The sequence below is a fragment of the Microcebus murinus genome, chromosome 15 (assembly GCF_040939455.1).
Source record: "Microcebus murinus isolate Inina chromosome 15, M.murinus_Inina_mat1.0, whole genome shotgun sequence".
Classification (NCBI taxonomy): Eukaryota; Metazoa; Chordata; class Mammalia; order Primates; family Cheirogaleidae; genus Microcebus; species Microcebus murinus.
Genome location: NC_134118.1, coordinates 38,015,364 through 38,040,252, shown reverse-complemented (window position 1 = coordinate 38,040,252; position 24,889 = coordinate 38,015,364). Strand labels below are relative to the sequence as shown.

The 24,889-nt window shown below is 40.2% G+C and overlaps 2 protein-coding genes, 3 non-coding genes and 1 pseudogene across 8 annotated transcripts in view; 4 read left to right on the top strand and 2 right to left on the bottom strand.

The window, feature by feature from the left end:
• Nucleotides 1-1,512: 1,512 nt before the first annotated feature.
• On the top strand, nucleotides 1,513-5,661 carry RPS3A (ribosomal protein S3A). The gene is made up of 6 exons (XM_020280170.2): nucleotides 1,513-1,649; nucleotides 2,426-2,529; nucleotides 2,874-3,061; nucleotides 4,386-4,594; nucleotides 5,168-5,277; nucleotides 5,491-5,661. Exons 1-6 carry the CDS (start codon nucleotides 1,588-1,590, stop codon nucleotides 5,610-5,612), a joined length of 795 nt encoding a protein of 264 aa, XP_020135759.1. The 5' UTR covers nucleotides 1,513-1,587; the 3' UTR covers nucleotides 5,613-5,661.
• Nucleotides 3,711-3,783, top strand: LOC142876799 (small nucleolar RNA SNORD73). The gene has a single exon (XR_012923616.1). It is a non-coding gene; the product is annotated as a small nucleolar RNA SNORD73 (small nucleolar RNA).
• On the top strand, nucleotides 4,877-4,945 carry LOC142876800 (small nucleolar RNA SNORD73). The gene has a single exon (XR_012923617.1). It is a non-coding gene; the product is annotated as a small nucleolar RNA SNORD73 (small nucleolar RNA).
• Nucleotides 5,662-10,492: 4,831 nt separating the features above from the next.
• LOC142876352 (ATP synthase F(0) complex subunit C1, mitochondrial pseudogene) lies at nucleotides 10,493-20,550 on the bottom strand (annotated as a pseudogene).
• On the top strand, nucleotides 20,544-20,605 carry LOC142876791 (U7 small nuclear RNA). The gene has a single exon (XR_012923609.1). It is a non-coding gene; the product is annotated as a U7 small nuclear RNA (small nuclear RNA).
• Nucleotides 20,606-20,634: 29 nt separating this feature from the next.
• SH3D19 (SH3 domain containing 19) overlaps nucleotides 20,635-24,889 on the bottom strand; it is a 151,154-nt gene continuing 146,899 nt past the window's right edge. For all 4 annotated transcript variants that reach the window (XM_012783717.3, XM_012783718.2, XM_020280160.2 and 1 more), the window contains one exon: nucleotides 20,635-22,571. In XM_012783717.3, the coding sequence (XP_012639171.2) occupies nucleotides 22,455-22,571 (117 nt within the window). In that variant the 3' untranslated portion in view covers nucleotides 20,635-22,454. The remainder of the gene's footprint in view (nucleotides 22,572-24,889) is intronic.

The following is a 24,889-nucleotide window of genomic DNA, read 5'->3' as shown; positions in this document are numbered from 1 at the left end:
AACACATAACCTAAAATGTATAATCTTAATCATTTTGTGGTTTGTTTGTTTGTTTGTTTGTTTGTTTGTTTGTTTGTTTTGAGACAGGGTCCCACTCTGTTGCCCAGGCTGGAGTGCAATGGCATGATCATAGCTAACTGTAACCTCAAACTCCAGGGTTTGAGAGCTCAAGTGATCCTACTGCCTCAGCCTGCTGAGTAGCTGAGGCTACAGGAATGCACCACTATGCCCAGTTAATTTTTCTATTTTTTGTAGGACCAGGTCTTACTCTTGCTCTAGGTGGTCTTGAACTCCAGACCTGAAGCAATCCTCCCGCCTCAGCCTCCCAAAGTGCTAGGATTAGAGGCATGAGAGACCACCTCTTGCTATGTTGCCCAGCCCAGACTCAACTACAGGGCTCAAGAGACCCTCCTACCCTGGCATCTTGAATAGCCACTAGTCTGGCCACCTTAACCCTTTTTAAGTGTATTGTTAGCTAGTGTTAAGTATATTCATACTGTCATGAAACAAGGACTTTGACTTTATTCTCTAGGCAACTGAGGTTTATAGAATTATTGAAAGATTTCAGGACCCTACTACAAATTTAGTAAGACTGTCTTAGCAGGTGGGGGTGGTAGGAGGTAGGAGATGGAGGCTAGGAGGACTGGGAGGAATTCTAAGACTTAAAAGCTTGCTGGAGGCCTAATGAGTGAGGGTTGGTTTCTGGCTTGGTCACACGGTTTTTTTTTGCCCCAGAGGAAGTTAGAGAAGGGAACTCAACACACTTCTGGCTGAGTACCAAGCCTGTACGGCCAGACGCTTTCCATCTGCACACTTGAGCAGGGCACTTGAGCTAGTGGGTCACATCTTGCCAGGATATGCTTTGTTATACCCCTGCAGTTAAATAAAATATTTTGGAGGGATCAGATGCAAAAATTGAAAAATTGAGAGATTTCACTCCACTTAAAAAAAACCCAAAAAACCTATTAATGTATAACAGACATATAGAAAAATACACAGCTTGATGAGTGTTTACAAAGCACCATACCTGAGATTAATAACCAGCACCCATATCAACAATCAGAATATTACTAGCATCCCTGGAGTTATGCTTATTTAATCCTACTAACAATCATATTACTGTGCCCATTTTACATATGAGGAAACTGAAGGGTAGAGAGGTCACAAGGCAAAGTATTGTTGAAACAAGCATTTGAACCTGCGTCGGCTGTCGAATGGCAAAGCCCATGCTCTCAAGAATAGGTTTGAGGGTTAGACAAAGAGTTCAGCTTTGAACTACGCTGAGTGAGCGTGTTCTTCTACAGAAACTTACTTCTCCACGGCAGAGCCGCAGAAGCCACAGGCGACCCAGACGCCTGCACCTCAGAGCTCAGCCTCTCAGTGAGCCTGCGACATGCTGCGCGACCTCCCCACACACGAGGGCGCTGTCGCATCTACAGAATGAAGAGTGGCGCTCTCCGTTGTCACGATATTCTTGAGGCCGGAAGAGCAAAGGAGTAAAGGTCACGTAGACGGCGCGTCCCGCCCCGTACTTGTAAGTTCTCGCGCGAGTTGTACTTCCGCCCTTTTGGCTCCCTGAGCAGCACCATGGCGGTCGGCAAGAACAAGCGCCTTACGAAAGGCGGCAAAAAGGGAGCCAAGAAGAAAGTGTAAGTAGCGACTGTCGTGTACCCCTGCTTTTTGGGGTCCTGCTGGGATCTGCGGGCCGGTTCTGGATCACAGCATGGGCCGGATGGCGAGGATGCCGGTTGGATTGCGCTGACCGAGGCGGGTTGGTGCTTCCAAGAACGCGGCCTGGCGGTTCTGGCTGCCTCTCCCCTTACCTTCTGGTTCTTGCGCGTGTCGCGTTTGAGCCAGGTTGCCACCGCGACTCGGGGCTGGAGCGTTCCATGTACGTGGGCCCACGGGCCGTCTAAATTCCGCGGGCTTTTGATGCAGCTGCAACAGCAGGAGTTCGGGAAAGCACTGTCCTTGCTTAATCAGGACCCCGCACTCTGGCTGTGCTTGGGCCGGGTGGGACCTGGGACCTCCGGCTAGGCTTGCCTGAGGTCCTGAGGGGTCTTAGTTACCAGTACGTACTTTGACGTAGAGGTAAAGTTCCTGAGATTGCGTGTTACTTGGAGGAAATGCTGCTTGTGTTGTGAAGGGACCGATGAGGTTGGGGAATGAGCAAAATTTATTTTCAGAGTCTGTGGTCTGTACAGTGAAACAGGCTCTTATTTAGTGGAAAAAGCTAAATTTACATATGCGCCCCTAACATCACTGGTAGAAAAATAGTTTAGTCTCAGGTGGCCAGTAAGCCTTTTAAAATCTTGGTGGGGAATGATAGTGACAACAGCATTAGAATGAAGAAAGTAAAAAAAAGAATATATATCACAGAATTATGTGATCTGCAATGAAACTTAATCATTTTTCCAAAATTTAGGGTTGATCCATTTTCTAAAAAAGATTGGTATGATGTGAAGGCACCTGCTATGTTCAATATAAGAAATATTGGGAAAACACTAGTCACCAGGACTCAAGGAACGAGTGAGTATCTTATTCTTGGTTTGTATTTTCCTTAAATTGGGGGATATATATTGTAGCTGGCATCTAGGTCTGCTGTTGGTCCTGTGATGGGAGACTTTAAAGGAAATGTCAGCTTTCACACCTGTGCTGCTTGTTTTTAGTACGACACTGTAGAAGCAAGGTGGAGCTTTTAGAATTAGTAAGAAAATGTGTATAGGTAGTTTTCAGCTCCTAATGAGCACTGTTGATAAGCCATTGGCATCTACATGTTTATTAATGTCTAACCTCAGCTTATGTGCATGACTTTCTAGGCTTGCCTTTGCTTATGTGGTTCTTGTTAGTAAGACTTGATTCTTGTTTTGTAGAAATTGCCTCCGATGGCCTCAAGGGTCGTGTGTTTGAAGTGAGCCTTGCTGATCTGCAAAATGATGAAGTTGCATTTAGAAAATTCAAGCTGATTACTGAAGATGTTCAGGGCAAAAACTGTCTGACTAATTTTCATGGCATGGACCTTACCCGTGACAAAATGTGTTCCATGGTTAAAAAATGGCAGGTGAGACCAATAGTTCCCTTAGAACATTTAGTACTATGCAGTGTGTGACCAAGGATGTCATAGTGTGATAACAGAAAGGAGCATATCATATAATTGTGGTTGAGTTCACTTTAAATCCTTGTTTTCTTGTTATTATTGTTTACTCTGGAGTTGGCGCAAGCTATGACCTTCCTATTTTACTTACCTGTTTAAATTCAAGATTTAATATTGGGTTATCATCAAGTCAGGATTTTTTGCTCCATGGATTAGTGGCTTTTTGAGGAAGCTCTGGGTGCAGGTGGGCAGTTTTGCCTGTCTTCTGAATATCTTTGGACCTCAAAATTGAGTGAGTTTATAGTGAAAGAGTCTTGGTTACCTCTGGCAGTAGAGCATAGTAGTGGCATGGCAGAGCCTTTGGTGTGATACTGAAATCTTGGCTCCATTTCCCAATTGTGTTCTCTTTGGAGAGTAACTTAAGCTTGCTATGGTATGCCTTGGTTTCTTTATCTGTAAAATGGAGGTAAAAATATGGTTTCATTGAATTATGAGGATGAAATTAAAAATCCATGTAAATGTGCTTAGTATGGTGCTTGACATAAGATTTTAGTAAACAGTATCATTTCAGATGTGTCTGGCTAGCCACCCAGTTTTGCAATATTTTGTATGTGGGAATGAATGATGACAAAATGTTTCGGTCCCAAATGATACATACTGATTATACCGTTACATTTATTTCTGACATTCCCCTAAGTTGTGTGTTTTGTTTTTTGATACAAAGTCTTGCTCTGTAGAGTCAGGCTAGAGTGCAGCGGGGTCATGATAGCTCACTACAACCTCAAACTCCTAGGCTGAAGTGATCCTCCTGCCTCAGCCACCCAAGTAGCTGGGACTACAGGCATGCATCACCATGGCCAGCTAATTTTCTTTATTTTTTTGTAGAGACAGGGTCTTCCTATGTTGCCCAGGCTAATAATTGAACTCGAGCTATCCTCCCACCTCAGCCTCCCAAAGTGCTAAGATTACAGCCATGAGCCTCTGTATCTGGCCTTCCCCTAAGATTTTATCATTCCATTCCTGGAAATATTCTTAAAATCCCTTGGCTGGAGAGGAAGACAGTTGAGGTGACTTGGTATTTATTTAATTGGATATGAAGGATAGGGAGGATATGGAGGTAACTTCTGGTAAGTTCATGTTCAAGGAAGTTAATTCTATAAACTAGATACATTACTTATTAGACTATTGCATAATGAATATTTGACATTCCACCTTTTCAAAACCAGAACTTGAGAGAGAAGATTGATTAACATTAAAACCTGTTATATCTGACGGTATCTTTTTTCCCTAGACTATGATCGAAGCTCACGTTGATGTCAAGACTACCGATGGTTATTTGCTTCGTCTGTTCTGTGTTGGTTTTACTAAAAAGCGCAACAATCAGATACGGAAGACCTCTTATGCTCAGCACCAACAGGTCCGCCAAATCCGGAAGAAGATGATGGAAATCATGACCAGAGAGGTGCAGACAAATGACTTGAAAGAAGTAGTCAATAAATTGTAAGTGTTTCTTTCCTTCCTCACGCAATACACCCCTGAATATCTGATCCCTTGGATGAGGTGGAATCAGACCTCTGTTTAAATCCTGTCTATGGATCCTTCTAGCTTTATCCCTTTATGTGAGTGTAAGTGCACAGTAAATGTGGTATGGTTTTGCTTTATCTCTTTTTGGATGATGCTGTCTCACAGCAGATATTGAGACTTGAAGGAATAGGAAATGTCTTTGCCTTAATTAGTTCATAACACTGAATAGACAAAGCCTTCCACAATTCACTGCATGGGCATAAATGATGAAAAAATGTTTCGGTCCCAGATGATATCCAATGATAACTGTTACATTTTTCTGATATTCCCATGCAGTATACTATAAGCTAAGAGAGGGTGTAAATGGAAAAAGCATTAAGGCTAGACATCTTACATGAGGACTTGTGTGGGTTAAGAGGTAAAGCGGTGTGTGTGTAGGTTTATTCTCAGGCTTCTCTGTAAAGGAATTGGCTTACCCCCTTATGACTGAGAACAAGGACTTTTTAAAAAAAATTATTAAACTAATCTCCCATTACCGATGGTTTTTAGGATTCCAGACAGCATTGGAAAAGACATAGAAAAGGCTTGCCAATCTATTTATCCTCTCCATGATGTCTTCGTTAGAAAAGTAAAAATGCTGAAGAAGCCCAAGTTTGAATGTAAGTGAGAAATTGCAGGATTCTTGAAAGAAAAAGTTGTGGGGATAAATAACATTGTGGAGGTTTTTTTGTTTGTTTTATTTTTTGTTTTTTGGGGGGAGTAGGGTGGGGTTTGATAGCCTTTTTTCCTTCCTGTCATGCCTGCATAGTATTAAAGGCCATTGTTTCAAGATACAATGTGCTATCACTAACAAAGTTTTTTCTTCCTTTTAGTGGGAAAACTCATGGAGCTTCATGGTGAAGGTAGTAGTTCTGGAAAAGCTACTGGTGATGAGACAGGCGCTAAAGTTGAACGAGCTGATGGATATGAACCACCAGTCCAAGAATCTGTTTAAAATTCAGACTTTTAATAATGACAAATAAAGTGTCCTATTTGTGATGGTTTGTTTCTGAACATTCTTTTTAAATAGTCTGACAGCAATCGGGAATCAGATATTCTGATTTGATAGCTGGTAAACTTTTCTGACTTGTGTGGATTTTATTAAGTAGTTAAAAAGGGGATACTCTTTACCATTTTAAGCTGTAGTGATCTGGAAGTGTTATATAAATGGTTAATGAAAGGAAACTATTCTACGTTTTAAAAATTTTGATGGTTCTCAAATTATTTGGAAGGCTTGTTAAAACATTGTTGGGCCCTGACGTCAGAGTTTCTAATTTAGTGGTTCTAGGTGAGGCCTGAAGGTTTGCATTTCTAGCAAGTTTACAAGTGATGCTGATGGTCCAAAGATACTTTGAGAACCAGTGTCTCAAATTGAGTAATAGGCAAGAACCCATTGGCTTTTTGATTTTTTTTTTTCTTTGAAACAGAGTCTCACTTTGTTGCCCAGGCTAGAGTGAGTGCTGTGGCGTCAGCCTAGCTCACAGCAACCTCAAACTCTTAGGCTCAAGCGATCCTCCTGCCTCAGCCTCCAGAGTAGCTGGGACTATAGGCATGCGCCACATATATATTAGTTGGCCAATTAATTTCTTTGTATTTATAGTAGAGACAGGTCTTGCTCTTGCGCAGGCTGGTTTCGAACTCCTGACCTTGAGCAATCCGCCTGCCTCGGCCTCCCAGAGTGCTAGGATTACAGGCGTAAGCCACCGCGCCCGGCCTGATTTGTTTTTTTAAAATCCAAATACTATCTTCTGCCTCCAGCTATATATATAATAAAGTGAACAAATAAATTAGATGTAACCATACTGCTGTGTCCCTGCACTGTGAAGCTGAATTTGGCAAGAGAAACTGGTTACTGATCTATTACCAGGTGGGTGTTTAGTGCTGCCCACCACCAGTCACCCGTTCTGTGTTCTCTTTTCTCCTCAGATGTCCCAATTTCTCATTTCTTGCTTAGTTGATGATGATTTTGCTTCCTTTAAGCACTACAAAATTGATAGATATATAAATTTACCACTAAATTAGATGAGAAAAGAACCTCATATTTCCATTACTTCCACCCTGTCAATTTTCTGGCTTCAGTCAGGTCCCTGGATGAGTTGTGCCAAGACAATCTTTCCATTGAGCATTAGATCCCAAATCTTATTTAATCAGGTTATTGGCTCCTATAATTTGCACCTTTATTAATTCCTCTTCCTTGTCCCTTGCATCAGCACACAAACTGAAATACTCCTGTACCCTTCCAGAACACTCAGCCACCTTATAGCCAAGCTCAAAGGGATTTTTTACGTGTTTTTGTATGATTTTACTTACCTGGAGTTTAAAAGATTATTTTGTATTTTTGCATCTTACTTTTCTTGAATCTGCTGTAGTTAGACTCCTCCCCAGACCACTCCAAGAAAGCTGTCGTCAGAATTACCGGTGATTTTGTTGCTGAGTCCAGTGATCCATTCTCAGTCTTCATTTTACTTGACCTCTTACTAGTGATGCTTTACAGTTGATTTCTTCCTTTAACTGTCTTCCAAGATCTGAACTCAAGGTTTTCCTCCTGCCTCACTGGCTCCTTTACTGCATAATAGGTCATTCTCTTAGACCTTGAATCAGTTTTGGGAGGACCTAGGGCTTGATTGTTGGAATATTTCTATACTCTAACCTAGATTGTTTCTTGGCTTTAAATAAACTGGTGGAGGTTTTTATATTTCTAGCCCATATTTTTCTCTGGCATGTCTAGGTTTGTCTATCCAGCTGCCTACATGATAACCCACTTGGATGTCAAATAGGCTTTTTAACATTTAATGTTCTAAAATGGTATTCCTGGGGGCCAGGTGTGGCTTGCACCTGTGGTCCCAGCTACTCCAGAGGCTGAGGATTGCTTGCGCCTGGATGTTCAAGGCTTCAGTGAGCTATGATCCTGCCACTGCATTCCAGCCTGGCTGACAGCAAGATCCTGTCTCTCTTTTTTTTTTGAAACAGAGTCTCACTCTGTTTGCCCGGGCTAGAGTGCCATGGCATTATCCTAGCTCACAGCAGCCTCAAACTCCTGGGCTCAAGCGATCCTTCTGTCTCAGCCTCCTGAGTAGCTGGGACTATAAGCGTGTTCCTCCACACCTGGCTAATTTAATTTATATATATATATATATATATATATTTTATTTTTTAAGTAGAGACAGGGTCTTGCTCAGGCTGTTTTTGAACTCCTGACCTTGAGCCATCCTCCCACCTCAGCCTCCCAGAGTGCTAGGATTACAGGCATGAGCCACCAGGCCTGGCCAAGATCCTGTCTCTTAAAAAAAAGGAATAGAAAATGGTATTCCTCATCTCAATTTTACCCAAATTTTCAGTTACTTAGGCTAAAATCTTCTGGTTATCCTTGACTATTCATAGTTTGAAAATACATCTGGAGTCTAACCAGTTCTTACCAACTCCATAGCTATTACCTTGAAGCAAGCCACCATAGTAACTTGGATGGTTACTGTCTATCTGTGACTTATGGAAGTCTATTTTAGACAGTTCAAAGGTCCTGTGTGATCTTGGCCTTGGGTTGTCTCTTAACTCTTCTTCCCCTATTCTTCCAGCTGAACCATCTTTTGGCCTTGTTTTCCCTGTGCTTGGAATATTCTTTCCTTAGATGGCCACAGTGCTTCCTCTTTTACTACCTTTAAGTTTCTGTTTTAATGGGTCCTCAGTAAACTCTGATGATAGGTTCATCCTATTAAAAATTGTACCCTATCCTCCTGTACTCCTTGCTATTTTTTCCCAGTTTTGTTTACTTGTGTCTACTAGAAATGCTCCATGAGGACAGTGCTTTTTTTTTGGGCGGGGGGGGGGGTGAGAGTCTGATTCACTGCTACATCCTCAGTGCCTAGGAGTTTAATGTTTCTTGAATAAGGGAATGAATATTGTTCCCTATTAATGTCCCTCAGTGAAGAAGCAAATACCCTAATATTTTCTACTAAAAGCTAGTTTAGACATAGACTTGAATCCCAAATGGCAGGGGCTTTCTCCCCAGGGTGGACAGAATTTGGGCCTAAAAAGAGGTCATTGGGGGTGGGGACCAGGAATTGAGTTACATAAATGGCACGTCAATTTTCCTCTTCGTGCTTTCGGCTGGTGAGCATCATTTAGTAAGATGTGGTATAATGGACAATCAAGCTCTAATCTACACCTCTGATTGGCACAGTATTTTATCTTAGAGGGCTCATTCAAAAAATGCTCCAAAACGTTTTGGTTTTTGAAGACAGAGTCTTGTTCTACTCACCCTGGGTAGAGTGCAGTGGCATCATCCCAGCTCACTACAACCTCAGGTTCCTGGGCTCAAGTGATCCTTCTGTATCAGCCTCACAAGTAGCTGGGACCTGGGACTACAGGCGTGTGCCACAATACCTGAAGTTTTTCTATTTTTAGTAGAGACAGAATCTTGCTCTTTTGCTCAGGCTAGTCTTGAACTCCTGAGCTCAAGCGATCCTCCCACCTTGGCCTCCCAGAGTGCTAGGATTACAGGTGTGAGCAACTATGCCAGCCCCAAGAATGTGTGTTTTATTTTTAAAAAACAGTTTGGGGTCAGGTGCAGTGGCTCACGCCTGTAATCCTAGCACTGGGTGGGCGGGGTGTGATTGCGCCACAGCACCCCGGCCAGAGCCAACTTGAAGGCAGTCAACATATGTACTGAAAATAACCGCAACCAAATTCTAAATTTCCCATTTTAAGAATCTGGATGACTTCTTTAGTTGATTCCACTTGAACAATTTTAACTTAACAATTTTAACATTACTTTTGTGATAAAGCACGAATTAGTCCTGAGTAGCCAACACTTGAAAAAGGCTTTTGCTTCTTTAACGTGTAAATCAAGCAGCACCACTTGCACTTTTAATGAAAGTACATACTAGTGTGAAAAGGGGAAAAAAACTGCTAGGGAGAGTGTGCTAGATTATATGGGTGGGGCTAATGTAATGATACAGGTCTTAAATGTAGAAGAATGTGGAAAAGGAAGTCGCCAATATAATTACTGAGAACAGTTTAAAAATATTCTTGGCATATGCTTGCCCCATTAGTTTTTATGGATGCACTATGTCAGCATTGCTGGAGCACTTGGGTCCACTTACTATCTCACTAGGCCTTCATTTAGTCTCGGTGCTACCAATAACCGTACTGTCACCAGTCCTTAGGTTGATGATTCTCTAGTCATTTTGGTTGTTTGAAGTCTGTTCTCTGGTATATTCCTACGGAAGTCCTCATAGCAATAATATTCTTGCATGTTGGACGTAGGTTTTCAGTGTACTTTATATCTGAAAGTCAACCTTTGCTGTATATAAAATCCTTGGCTTACTCTTTCTTCACACATCTTTAATATGCTATTCCTTTTCTTATAGCGTAAAGTATTGCTAATGAAGAGTATGATAATCTAATATTTTTCCCTTATAAGTCTTTGGTTTTGGCTGGAGGACCCCAAGTTTTAACAAAATTTTCATTAAAAATCCAATAATTTTACTACAATATATCTTGGTAGTGGTTTTTCTGATTAAATAGTGTTAGGTGTGCAGTATACTCTTTCAGTTTACAGTTTCAAATCTTTTTTGGGGGGTAGGGGAGTGAAGTTGTCCTAAATTACAGTTTTTAGCATTTGTTCACTTGCTTTGATTTTCATTATCAGGGACTTTGCCTATGATCTTCTAGCAGCTGCTGTTGGAGTCCCTAACCATCCATGTGAGGAAATCCTTAGTCTAGGACAGGTTGGCAAATTACTGCCCATGGACTAAATCTGGCCAGTTTCTATTTTGGTAATGCCTGCAAGCTGGTAATGGTTTTTCCATTTTTATAGGGATTGAAAAAAAAAAACAATTTTATTACATGTGAAATAATATTAAAGTCAAATTTCAGTATGCACAAGTTTACTAGAACACAGTCACACTCATTTAAGTATTGTCAGCTGCTGCTTTTTACACTGCTACTGTAGAGTTGAGTAATTGCCACAATGGCCATATGTGGTGCATTTACCACTTGACATTAAGGCGCAGCACACTGCAAATCACAGTGATGTGGCACTCAAAATATTTTGGCCACACATGTCACCTATCTGTGAAAAGACATCTTCAAAAATGAAATATGTAAAATCTCATTGCAAATCAGCATTCACAGATGAAAATTTGAAATTGATTTTGATTATGGGAAGCACTAACTTTGGATCCTACATAAGTGAAATATTATCCCCCACTCCAAAAGAAAGAATTCCATTCTTCTCAGACTTGTATTATTTTTAAAAAGTACTCCATTATTAATATAGTTTGAACTTCATTAATAAAAATTTGGGGGAAATTTGTTTCCTCTTGTTGTATGCCTACATAATATACTCAGTTTTGCCTTTTGGCCCACAGAAGCCTCAAATATCTATTACGTGGCCTTGTACAGAAAAAAGTTTGCCAATGCCTGTTCTAAATAGCATCCAAATTCAACTTATAGGATTTGAGCAAAATTTGCAGTGAAGACAAAGTTTTTTAAAATTTATAAAATAAATGTTTTATCAATAGAATAATTATTTTATGTGTGTGTGAGGCCCTCTGGGCCAACTTAATGTACTGGTGTTACATCTTCCACTGCTAAACGTGAGCTTGACGTGTACGTGATTGTGCACTTAACACTCAAAGTTTCAGAGGACATTCTCCTATTCAGAGCACCGCTATGTTTAGGAAAGTGTTAATGGAACAAACTCCCCTGCATTTGCCTCCAGGGTGTGTATGTATGTGTTAACCTAAGTGTTTCTACTCTCTGATGTCCAAAGTTTTCACTATATGAAAGAGAGGATGATGTCCTATTTTTTTGAGAACTCACAATTCTCAATCTCATAGGCCTCGACTGTGGTTTCATCACACCTCCACCAACAGGGGTGTTTGAGAACTCCAATACAATTCAGAGGCCTGTTCACCAAGTAGTTTCTTGGGACCGGAGGGTGGATCCACAATGCTTACTCCCTCTGGCAGTCAGCTGCTCTCTTTAACTTTTCATCACCAAAAAAGCCCAACACCTTATTGGAGATACTAGAGATGGTATATTCCTCACTAAATAGGCCTTGATGGTCAAAAATAGTGTATTCTGGGTGCAGCAGTTTCGGCATCAGCCTGATTTTGCATGAGCTGCTAACAGTAACTCTTGAAAACTGTTTATCTCCCACTTCATCTCCTGAAGCATACCCACAAGTGCTGCTCCATGTGCCTTTACTTCACAGATGGGTGGGGAACCTGTAGCCATGGGGCCACATGTAGCCTTCTGGATCCTTGCGTGCGGCCTTTTGACTGAATCCCAATTTTACAGAACAAATACTGAGTCAGAGAATATCCATTGTGTTGCTGTTGCTGTCCAACTTCAGCACCAGCTATGCAGAATGCAGGAGAATATGGTCACTGCTCAGCTGGGCAGAACTCAGCGTGGTTCTCATAGATGTGGCAAATACTCTTGATGAACCTTGACGTATTTCTGTTGACTCTTGGGCCGTTGCCAATGGCCTAGCCATCAGGTCTGCTTGAAAGACAGGAAGAGTAAAGACACCCTTTTAGGGCTGTAACTATGGAAATGTGGCTCCTGATTGGACCACCTGAGTCACTCATGTAGATGACTACACTAGGGCTGGTTCTCTGATAAGACCCAGTGGAAAGAAGCTGCTGATTAAGTTGACATCACCTAGATTGTCCCCACAATGGTGACACGTCTGCTATCATGGACTAGGTACACAGTACTCTTTCTCGCATGCCAGTCTTTGTGACTCCTGCCAAAAGTTAGCCCATTTGTCTTGAGGTAAATGAGGTCATATTACACAGGGCCCCACTTGCTCCTGACAGATTGACTACACTGGACCTGTGGCCCACTCTCAGGGCGACTAATGGTGCCTCACTACTGTTGACACATTCTTAGGTTATGATGTTGCTGTTCCAGCTGAGGCAGGAGGAATTCTTGAGCCCACTAGTTTGAGGTTGGAGTGAGCTATGATGAGGCCACTGCACTCCAGCCTGGGTGACAAAGTAAGACCCTGCCTCTAAAAAGAAAAAAAAGAAAGAAAAAATGTTCTGGGTGACTGAAGGGATGATGAGAAAAGTTTGTTATAGGTAACAATTTTGGAGGGAAAACAACAACACTGGCATCTGGGGAGAAAACACTTGAGGCCCTAGGAGTGAGAGGGAAGGGGTACAATGAATGCACAGTTTATGGTTTCTCAACCTAGGCACTATTGGTATTTTAGGCCAGTATTTGTTCTGAGGAGCTGTTCTGTACACTGTAGGATATTTTACAGTACTGCTGGCCTCTAGCCATGAAACGTCAGTAGCTCCTTCCTCCTAGTTGTGACAAGTAAAAGTATCTTCAGACATTACTAAATGTCCCCTGGGGGACAAAACTGCCTCCAGTTGGAACCACTGCTCTTGATCCAAAACTGCTACCTGAATCAAATGGCAGCTGACAGTGTGACCTGCTGCTGGGTTTGTCATCTGTCCATGTGCTATGAAAACAGAAAAACACATGTAGACATGGTCGGCCCTGCACTATTCTGCTGTGCCTGAACCATAGCTCCCAAATTCAAATGTATACAGACATAAGGACCAACAAAGCTTTGATTCAATCAGACTGACCAGCCTGGTCCGAGTGCAGCATTTACAACTAACTGATCCCAACCGGTTACAGATTTCTTTGTTCCTTCTCCACTCCCTCAGGTTCACTTGACTAGCCAAAAAAGAAAAAAAAAAAATCCTGACGGATCATATGCTTTTGATATGAGTGGCCTTGTGTTATGCCACACATGGCAACTGAAGCTGCAGCTATTTGGTGACACTGCTCATGTGACTTAATCAACGTGATGATGATACAAACCAGGTTTTACAACAAACCCTGAACTGATGTGCCTTGTGCCCTTTGGATTATATTTTTGTTTGTGGGGAAAAATGGGCCATGAGACAGCTCTCCAGTAAGGACAGGGATTGCTTTTTGATTCATCTATTGTCCCTTTAATTATTGATGATGACACTACATTAGCAGATCAGTTTAAACTCCCTGTGCAGGTTGCAATGAATAATATCCTGGCCTTAACATACCTCATGCCTGCCTAAAATAAGACCTGCTGGTTTTCCCTGGGACTAAATCACAGTTAGCTGTCTGGGCCCCTGAAGAGCGTGACTGAGATGAATACTGCAGGTTGGCTTCATCTGCTACTTCAAATTTTATTGGTCATAGCATTAATTAAAGGTTGTATAAGACAAATTGAGTGGATATGGTTATAGCATCTGTTGGTTAGATTAATCAGAGTGGTTGCCAGAGTAGCATACCCCTGTAAAAATTCAAGTTTGGCCAAGAATGTGTCAAGCTGAGGAGAGTGAATTGTGAGAGAAGTAATATGCCGCTGTAGACTCCAAGTGTTCCTGTATGTTCTTGCTGAGTACGCCAAGAATACAATCCCTTGACTGCTCTTTACCTGGGCCACTTCTGGGTTGTGTTTGCATCCTTGTGAGCAACCTTGAGGGATGAGGTAACATCTTCCCCAGGAAAAAAAAAGCAGGCTTGCTTTCACTTGCCATAAGAGTGGTAAATCTTAAGTGTATCTCTCCTGTAATGCAACCCACTGCATGATGAGCCCTTTGAATCATCTCCTTGGGATTTGGGGGTACATGGGAAACAGACAAAACTGAACATGAAACTCTGGCTATTACTTTTGCTGTGAGTAATAAAGTCTTTTGTTTCTGACCCAGGACTCTCATGTCTTCTGCTAGCCTATATGAAACTGTGGTAGGCTAACATTTTAGCTTACAAGTTGGGTAAAACATCAAATGCCATGCAGTTCCTGACACTTTCTTCTCTTCTCCAATTATTTGAACAAATCTAGCATATCACACATAAATATTTCAGCGTGTATCTCCGAAATGATTGCTTAAAAAGAAACATAAGCACAATTCTATTAACACACCTCCAAATTTCAACATTCTTTAATATCATTAAATATCCAGTCATACCAACTTAACGAGTAATTCTCTGTTGGATGTAATGCTGTGATAGGCAACGCAAGTGACAGCGATGAAGGGTAATGAGCTTCCATTTGCTAAGATCATTTGTAGAGTCAAGGTAGAAAAATTACTGCAGGTGTCATGTGCTAGAAGTCTGTGACATTGTAATTGTTTTGTCAAAACAAAATGTAACTCACTACAACGGCTAAAACGGACAATACCAATAGACTGATAAAACCAGATGTCGGTAAGGATGTGGAGCAAATGAAACTCTCGAACCTTGCTGGTGAAGTGTAAAATGGTACAATGACTTTGGAAAACAGTCTCTATACAATTAAATGTATTTATTATATGAGTTAACATTTTACTCCTAGGTATGAATCCAAGAGAAATGAAATGCTATTCCACAAAAAGACTTGTTTAAGGAAGTTCATACTAGCTTTATGCATGGCAGCTAAGAACTGGGAAAAAAAACCCAATGGAAGAATGGATAAACAAATTGTGGTACATTCATATGTAGAAATACTACTCAGTGGTAAAAGGGAATGAACTACTGATACAACAACATGGATAAGTCACAAAAAATACTATGTTGAGCAAAAGAAGCCAGCAGGAAAGAACAGATTCTATATGATTCCATTTTTATGAAATTCAAGAACAGGCAACACTAATCTACACTGATAGAAATCAGAACAGGGACTGCCTCTGTGGGGGGAAAAGGAACATGTGGTGATTAACTAGAAAGGGGTATGAAAAACTCTCCAGGGCAACAGAAATGTTCTTGTGTTGGTTGATGGTTATATGACTGTATATAATTATGAAAACTCAGAATTTTTATTTAATATCTATGCATTTTGTGTAAATTATGATTCAATTTAAAATGGGTCTAGTCAGCGAGGTCACGGACTTGCTACATTGTGGTGTCTGTCTGTCCCATTCTGGGGTATTCCACACACTGAACTCACCCTTTCACATCCACTCAGGTCTGGAACCAAATCTAAATATGCATCTTTTTATTCCCCTGTCATGGGCTTCTTGGCTACCATGGTTTTTAGTACCATGGCTCTGCACAGTGGCCTGGCCATCACCTTCAGGAATTATGTGGCCAGATCTGATTATGATGGCCAACATTTCAGTGGTCATGGTAGGTATTATTGCCATCTGTGGCCTGATGACAGTGCTCCTTCAAATCCTGAAGAAAATCTGTTTCTTCATGGCCACCTGTAGAGACAAAATCGACTCCATCTTGGATGGTAATCCACCATGTTGACTTTTGATTAGTCCCAGTCTCTCATGAATACCTCTGGATTCCTACTTTATTTATTGTCCTTAGTGTAAGAACACGCCAACCTTGATGTCATCACACAAACTGTGTGGGCTGTAGCATATAATTCTAGAACATTCTTGCCTCTTCTGGAGGGAGGAGGCCTTTAACTGCCTATAGCGCACATGCGCTCTTTCCCCTATGGTGCGCATAAGCCCTGGGTCTGTGGAGTCACACTGCCGAGGTCTAACTGCGGCTGCCTGAGACCATACCTCCATTTATAAGTTCCTCTATAAACCACCCTTTACCAATAAACCAGATTTGTCTGCCCATTCGTTGGTTTCTTGGTTCCTTCAGTATTTGGGGGCCGCTTTGCATATACAGCCCTTTCTCTGTATAGCTCGAGCTTGAGCATTTGGCTGCTGGCTTTGTTGGGACCACCTGTGTCCAGGGCTCTCCTCAGCAGCGCTATTTGAGAATGTGATCCTGATTCTCGTCTTCCCAAGCTTCTTATATGAGCTTCTTGTATGGTATTATCATCACCTTCATTCTCTCCACAAAGCAGTCCGTTTCTGCGGCCACCCACTAAAATGTGACATAGGGGCCCTCTGTCCCCATTCCGCAGGAACGACCTGGCACCCGCACAGGGCAGTCATCCCAGTTGAGAGATGGAGTTACAGACACAGTGTCCCAGGGCCTCATTTGTCTGTTGCTCTCCAACCTCGCTCCCGGCCCCCTCACTGCAGTGGACATCTGGGCCTTCTGGAAGCTCAATCCTGCCCCTCTGGCCAGGCCTCTCTTTGCTCTCACACTCACCTGCCCCTAGAGTGCTCTGCGTATACAGATGAATTAGACGACTCTTTCATGGCGGTATGTTTATGTTTTAATAGCTTGACGTTTGCATACATCTACGGAGAAGACACCACCGTTTCCAATAGAGGGCTAGCCAAACGCTTTGAGACCCTTTTGGAAGTAACAATTCTACTCTTCAGATGTTGGCCACTTGGGGGCCTGGAAGATAATGCAGTGAGCCTCAGTGGTCCTTAAGTTAGGGCTCTACCCAATAAAGTATGTCGACATGACTGAAGAAATAAACATAGCTGCTCCGTTTTTCTTTTTTTAAATTTAAACTTTAAACTTTTTTTAGAGACAGGGTCTCACTCTGCCACCCAGGCTGGAGTGCACTGGCACAATCATAGCACACTACAGCCTTAAACTCCTGGGCTCAGGTGATCCTCTCACCTCAACCTCCCCTTAGCTGGGACTACAGATATGTGTCACCACACCTGGCTAATTTTTTAAAAAAATTTCTTGTAGAGATGGTGTCTCACGATGTTGCCCAAGCTGGTCTTGGATCCTCTTGCCTTGGCCTCTCAGAGTGCTGTGATTATGGGCATGAGCTACTGCACCTGGCCTGTTCATTTCATTAATAATTTTAAAGAAGGGCTGGGCGCGGTGGCTCACGCCTGTAATCCTAGCTCTCTGGGAGGCCGAGGCGGGCAGATTGCTCGAGGTCAGGAGTTCGAAAACAGCCTGAGCAAGAGTGAGACCCCGTCTCTACTATAAATAGAAAGAAATTAATTGGCCAACTAATATATATATAGAAAAAATTAGCCGGGCATGGTGGCGCATGCCTATAGTCCCAGCTACGAGGGAGGCTGAGGCAGGAGGATCGCTTGTGCCCAAGAGTTTGAGGTTGCTGTGAGCTAGACTGACGCCACGGCACTCACTCTAGCCTGGGCAACAGAGTGAGACTCTGTCTCAAAAAAAAAAAAAAAAAAAAAAAAAATTTTAAAGAAGCACTAAATATAGGCCAATATTTAGTATTGAGATTGTCAGTCAATGTTTGTTAAATTGTAGACAGATAATCAGTAGTTAAAATTCCTTTCTGAGTTATGAATTGAATTCATTACTTCTCCTAAAAAATATTTCATTGAATTATTGCCTAATTTGCAGTGGCATACATACAATTATGATTCCCTTAAAAAAAAATCCAGAATGCATCCCAGAGTTTGAAATATAAATGTGTTAGTTTAACAGTGTTTGGGTTAATCTCTGAGACTCCAAAATAATAAAAACTGTGTTTCATGCTACATCTGTTTTTTGTTTTTTTTAGAGAGCAATGTTGTATTCAATGGTAAAGTGTAGCACACTCCAGCACCAAGAACGGCATAGAGCCGCAGCAGCAGGGACAGGTAAGTGACCCCCATGGAGCCTCATGTGGCCAAGAGGATAAGGAACGTGACCATCAAACAGAAGAGCCTCATATCCTCAGGGCAAAGCCCAGAATGGCATAGGAAAAGAGCTGCAGCTTGCCGATGACCAAGCTGTCAAAAACTGTTCCAATGCCAGCCCCTGAACCAGCCACACCAACTATGGCTGTCCCAGCACCAATAAACTTGGCCGCTGTATCAAGGTCCTGGAAGACAACACTGGTCTGGAACTGCTGTCTGGCCACCTGGAGTAGGGAGCTGCTGTAGGCAGGTTTAGATGAATTCTCTGGCTGTTCAGGAAGGAGGCAGACACAGGCCAGATCAGACCCCTGGTGCAACAGCAGATCAGAGCTGATGAAATGAGCAGTGCCCCGGTGGTCTGCATTTTTTTCAGTCTCTCAGCTTTAGCCCTTGGTCTCAGTGACCTTTGTGTTACATTTATATGAAAACCTAGGTTTAATGTTGCTCTGATCTTACCAAGAGCACAGCCTACAGACACACCTTTATAAGACCTGATGTTCCAAGCATTCAAATATTTCCTATTCAATAGAAAAAGGAATTCCCATTAGTAGATCTGTTCATGTTTGAATTTCTAGGTGATATCTATATAAACTGCCTACATTAAAATTGAGAAGCTGACAGGACATCCCCCACGCCTTTTTTTTGAGACAGGGTCTTACTCTGTTGCCCTGGGTAGAGTGTAATGGCGTCATCATAGATCACTGTAACCTCAAACTCCTGGGCTCAAGCAATCCTCTTGCTTCAGCCTCCTGAGTAGAGGGGTGTGGTAGTGTGCACCCAACTCATTTTTTCTATTTTTGGTAGAGACATGGTCTCACTCTTGCTTAGGCTGGTCTTGAACTCCTGACCTCAAACGATCCTCCGGCCTCAGCCTCTCAGAGTTCTAGGATTACAGGTGTGAGCCACTGCATCTGGCCAGGACTTTTCTTCTTGAAAGAGAAAAATTCAAGCCTTTAATTTATTCTGTGCAACTCTTTCTTATCACAAGTATTGTATGAGAAGTTGCAACCTTTATAGCCAATAAAAACAGATCAATTCTACTTGTTTAATTGCTAAAGAGAAATGCATCACATTGCCATAATAAGTGGAAAAAATACTGGATTGCGAATCAGTAGGGCTAGGTTTTACTTTAGGCTCTGCCAGTAACTGTGACTTTAGGCAAATAATTTAACCTCTGCAAGTTGAGCTCTGGTACCCAAGGACTCTTCTGAGGTTTAATAAGATGAGCTTGCAATTAAGTGAGAGGCCCCTAGATGGTGGTGTTGTCCTGGGTCAGGATTTGTATTTTTTCTCCCCTTCTATATTAGAGTGAAAAAGGCATAGGTTAGAAAATGATTTCCCATTAGTTCTGAAAAAGTTCACTATTAAGAATTCACTCCATGGTATTCAAAATGGCATTGAATCATGAATCACATGGCTCATGTGCATTTGACACTAATTAAAAGGAATAAACCATTAATGATTATACCAGAGTGAACAGTCCCTTATAATTAGTCCATGTATCCATTCCTATTTCCTCTAGGTATTTATCCAAGATGAGGAAACTAAATAAAAACTAAATAATGATTATTAAGGGTATTGATTTACAATCTTACAGAAAAAAAATTTTTCCCCAAATGTCAGTTCTAACAATAAATTTTGATAAATGCACTGATTTCTTTCATTCTGAATGTTACAGATTGTATTCATGACCTGTGACTTCCATGAGCACAATGGCAGATATATTCCATTACTCCTCAAGCCATGTAAACAAGGGTATCTTTTAAAGAAATATGGTGTCAGGAAGAGTAGGGAGGAGTGGAAGAAAAATGTAAGACTTTAATTTAAAAAAGAAAGAAAGAAATATGCTGTTTTCTAGTGTTCAAAACGATAAGAATAATATAATAAATGGTTTCTCTAGTTTTAACCCACCGAAGATTCAGAGATTCCAGTTTGAGGAGGCTTTGATGAACAATATCAGGTTTTAACCCAAAATTCCTGAAAGGAAACAGAATGCATTCCTATTTCTCCCTGATGAAATTCACTGAGAATAGAATTATGTTTCTCTTTAAACATGGTTGAGTTTTCCTTGAATTCAATCAATACACAAAAGAAGAAAGCACCTATGAAAGCCTATATGTTACATTTTTCTTCCTGTCAGGTGAGTGGGTAATAAATGACAAGCAAAAAATAGAGCATGACAGAGTGAAATGACATAAAACTATGAATTTTGTTTCAATATAGATTTTTGTCCACAAATTAAAAAGGAAAGATATTGAGTGTATCCAAATGGTATTGCTATATATTCACCCATCCAACAAACCAACCTTGAATCTGAATGGCACTAAGGACTGGAGATATAAAAATAAATAAGAAACCATTTCCATTCTAAAAAACTCAGTCTTATATGAGGAGAAAGGGACTTTGAAAGTTCAGTTCAGAGTTTCAGCTCTTTCAGAATTTGCCTAGCAGGTTTTCTGGTCCTCATCGGAAGACCCCCGCCCACACCAAAAAAAAAAAAAAAAAAAGTAAGTTCGGTTCAGTTTATTATAGTGTCAAGTAGATTTACAACTATTGCACTTATCATTCTGCTGACAGAAGGTCAAAATTTAAGGGGGATATTTTTCTCCAATAAAAACAGGTTTTCAGAATTTTCAATATAAGATGTTAAAATTACACAGGCAAAGACAATATACTTCCTGTTCCAATCCATGTCCCCACCCCCTTCTTGCTGTTGTATAGCTTGCTGCAATTGATAATTTAGTTTGGCTAATGCTTTGCGTCACCCATTTCTCATGAAATTACTTTTGAATGAAATTTGACAAGAATTGTCTTTATACTCTTTTCTTTACCCCAAACGTAGAAAAAACAGTTCTCATACTCCAAAACCAAATGTAACCACATAACTGGGAGATGTACTTTACTAAAATACAAAGTAAATATTGCCTTCCTTACAGAACTCCATGTGGTGTTCCCATAATGGTGTAACCACTGATGGCATAACTTTTTGGACGATGGGAAAAAAAAACACCAAAAGCTAAAAAGTAGTCCAGCATATGAAACTCTTCTCAAAATAGAAGAAAGTCATGAACATTGTTGGGAAAGTATTTTACATTTCCAATAAAATTCTATTCCATTGATCTGTCTGGAAGATTGTCTTCAAGCTATTTGGCTTTAGCCCATAAACTGTAATTGAATCAGTCATGAAAAGAACCACTTTTATCTTAAGCTTAGAATGTACAACAATGGATAGCAAGAAAGTGTTTTTTTTTTATTTTCTCTAATAATTATGCAGGGATGAGCTAGGGAAAAAAATTAAAAAGTACCAGTCTTCAGTCCTCTTAAATTATTTTTCATTCTGATTATATTGTAAAGAAATGAGCTTTGGGGATTTGACATTGTTTTCCATCTTAACAGCTGTTCTGTATTCTAAGATATTATTTGTGATCCATAATGCACTACTATAACAAGACACAGCTTTTATATATTACTGGGGTAATGCAAAGAAAATGAATTTTCCTTTGGGTACCAGTAATTGTCAAAGGAATGATTGCAGATTCAGAAAGTATGCTTTATAATAACCCTGTTAACATAGAGTATACATTGAGGAAAGAAATAAGTATAGCATGTATATGGAAGGGTTAGTTGTATTAGCAAGGCATTTCAGGGATGCTTTTGGTTCTTTTGAGTAGGTAAGATACATCACATTTTGACCACCTTCACATCCTTGGACAAATGGAAAACACAGTAACACAAGAAGCATTTGGTGAGCATGAACTGATTTCACTATGTGCTTACAAATGCTCCAACTAGTCATTAAAAGATCTCTCCTGAAGGAAAGACTAGCCCTGGTAATAAGGCTAATGCATTCAAACTGTAAGAATTAATCTGAATATCAAAAATGAAATTTAGATTACCAACCATGTCCTGATAGTTACATGATGTAGAATGTCAAACATCCTCTTTTTAAACAAAAGTAAAAAATGAAGAACATTTAATTCACTTGTGCTGATTAAAATAGATGTCCAAGTGCAACTTTTGCTTGTGAGCTTCCCTGTGCTGCCATGTCACCAGATGCTTTCCCTGCGGAAATGTGCCTCCCTTGCTAATCCTGCTAGATACTTTCCTTGGTAGAATCATAGCTCATGGGTTTCCATGTGCATGTTTCTACTGTAATGAAAGCTAACTACAAAATCTAGAAGTTTTCTGCTTTCAGAAAATTCTAGTGTACCATGTACAGCTTAGATATTTCTTTTTCATTTAAAAAAAATAGTGCAAAAACATATCTGATAGTCAAAGTGATAGTTCAAGTGAGTTCTTGTGGCAATAAACACAGTCAAGATTCACCTTTAGCTGACTTGTAGAAACTGAACATAGTTTTTGGGAAATATTCCAGATTTTCCCATTAGTTCTCCACTCATCCAGTCATCATCTACAGATTCCAGCTCTGTTATTATATCTCCAGCCTATAAGAAGACAGGAAATGGAAATAATTATTGATTTCTGTTGAGTATAAGCATGGTAAGTAGCAGCCTACCTGGAGAAGCATGAATAACCTTCTCTTAATATAAGTCATTTATCTTGATTTGCCAAGAGGATTAAATGATATATCACAAAGATGATCTATATCTAATGATGCCATTTGCGTGTATGCCTCTTTTCCTCAAAGCCCATTCCTTTGGCATTGTCAGCCTTGCTGCAATTGGTTTTCCTGCTTGTATTTTATATATCCCAAATTCACCACTCCCAACTTAAAATCCCAGTTGAGTAAATAGGAATAACAGCCATTATATATGTGTATTTCTCATCTAACAATTACTTACCCACTATGTGTCAGGCACTGCTCTGGGCACTAAGGATACAGCAATGAATAAAGGCCTCATTCTAGAGTGAGAAGACAAAGAAGCTGGAAGAAGGGGACAGAAAGCATGGTGTTGCCAACTCATTAGGGCAATCAAGGAGGGCCTGAAGGTGACATTTAAGCAAAGAGTTGGAGATGAGAGGGTAAGCCACATGCTTACTGCATGCCTTGTCCTATTCTATGTACTTTACAGGAACTAACTCATTTAAACAATACCACAGTCCTAGAGATAGATACTATTATTATCCTCATTTTAGAGATATATTTTTATAGAGTTCCTTATTTTAAAGAAAAGGAAACTGAAACCCAGATAGATTATGTAACCTGCCAGCGTTGCGTGTCTAGTTAGAGAAGCAGGATTCAAATTTAGTGATTCCAGGGCATGTATTTCTAACCACTAGGTTGTGTGGCTATCATAATTTACAATGGACCTTTTTATTTAGAAAGGCTTTCACTATAATTGCTATTTATCAACATCCTGAGCATTTCACATATAATGGTATTTCTCCTCTACCATTTGGTTTATTCCATTCCTCCACGGCTCTAGTATCAAATTTGCATTTTTCCCATCTTAGAGAGCTTCACCTTTACTCAGAACAGTGATTTATCCTCATCAGGTCAGTCAAAGGGGCTGTGTGTCTTATTCATTTGCAAATTGTAATTCCTCTAGCAGATGAAGACATAACTATTTTGTTCCTTATAGTTTCTAACTATTTCTTAGAATCTGTGTTTAAGATTCTACAATGATTCAAGATGACCCTGGCTACTTTTAAGAATATCTTTGTCAGGCTAAATGGATTTATTTGTAGCCCTAGCACATTACCCTCTGAAAAAAAAATGGTTTAAGTCTTTTCTTTATGGAAGTCTTTTCTTTCCATTGAAAAGAAACATGCTGACTATCAGATGTCATTAATTAGTCTACTTTGTTAAAATCTGTAAAAATCCTGGCAATTCAAAGTTTCTGTTATAAATAATTTCCTTTTGGTTCCTAAATTATAACATAATGGTTGACTGAAGCTATTTTTCTTAGGCCTGGTCCATACCTATATACCACTATGTCAGTTTCCAGAGGGCTAGGACTATTTTTAAAATAAGTTCTATTGACTAAAACTCTGTGGATATTTAATAATATATTAATAACCAATAATACTGAAAGCAGTGCAGAATCCCTTAACAAAAAAACAACAGAACTATCTTACAGTTGGTCATTTGTAAAATGAAGACAACCTATTTTTCTGGAGGATACTGTGAATTTTGTTGTTTATATTGACATAACTTAAATGAAGGCAAAAATAAATATCTAAAAAGTTTGAATTCAGATTCTTCACTTGTAGTAACATTTTATTTAAAAATAAAAGGAATACATTTTGAGTTACTGATTCTCAAGACTGAAAAAGATAAGGCAACGGTTTCCAAACTTTTGGATTTTAAACATTAAGACATTTAAAAAAAGGAACTGATATAGTGTTATCAATTTTTAATTTTAGATAGTTAAGGCCTAAGAAATATCTTATTTACTAACAATATTTAATAATAGAAATGACATTTTAATATAAAAAGGACAAAAGAATATTCTATCATTCAGAATAAAGGAAAACTCTATCACAAAATGGAAAGTTAATAACCTTATAATGACATATTTCAGCATGTCCCCTTCAATCCCCCAGAGCCTGCACATACCTAATGCAGGTATTGCCTTGTTTTCCTCATTTTGTTTTAGACGAATGAAAACCTTATTTGGGTGCTCACTGTTTTAAGCAGCATCTTGTCCAAGCACTCCTTGATGCTTTAATTCTTTCCATAGCATCCTTGTCTAACACTGAATATCGTCATTGATAGGGAATTTACCACTGTCTGACATAGGCTATTTTGATAGCAGTGACTACTAAAACCACCCTCCTTCCTCTAGCACAGTCCCAAAAC

Coding starts and splice junctions, on each gene's coding strand:
- RPS3A (XM_020280170.2), top strand. CDS start 1,588: ATGGCGGTCGGCAAGAACAAGCGCCTTACGAAAGGCGGCAAAAAGGGA. Junction 2,530..2,873: donor CACCAGGACTCAAGGAACGA/GTGAGTATCTTA, acceptor CTTGTTTTGTAG/AAATTGCCTCCGATGGCCTC. Junction 3,062..4,385: donor CCATGGTTAAAAAATGGCAG/GTGAGACCAATA, acceptor TTTTTTCCCTAG/ACTATGATCGAAGCTCACGT.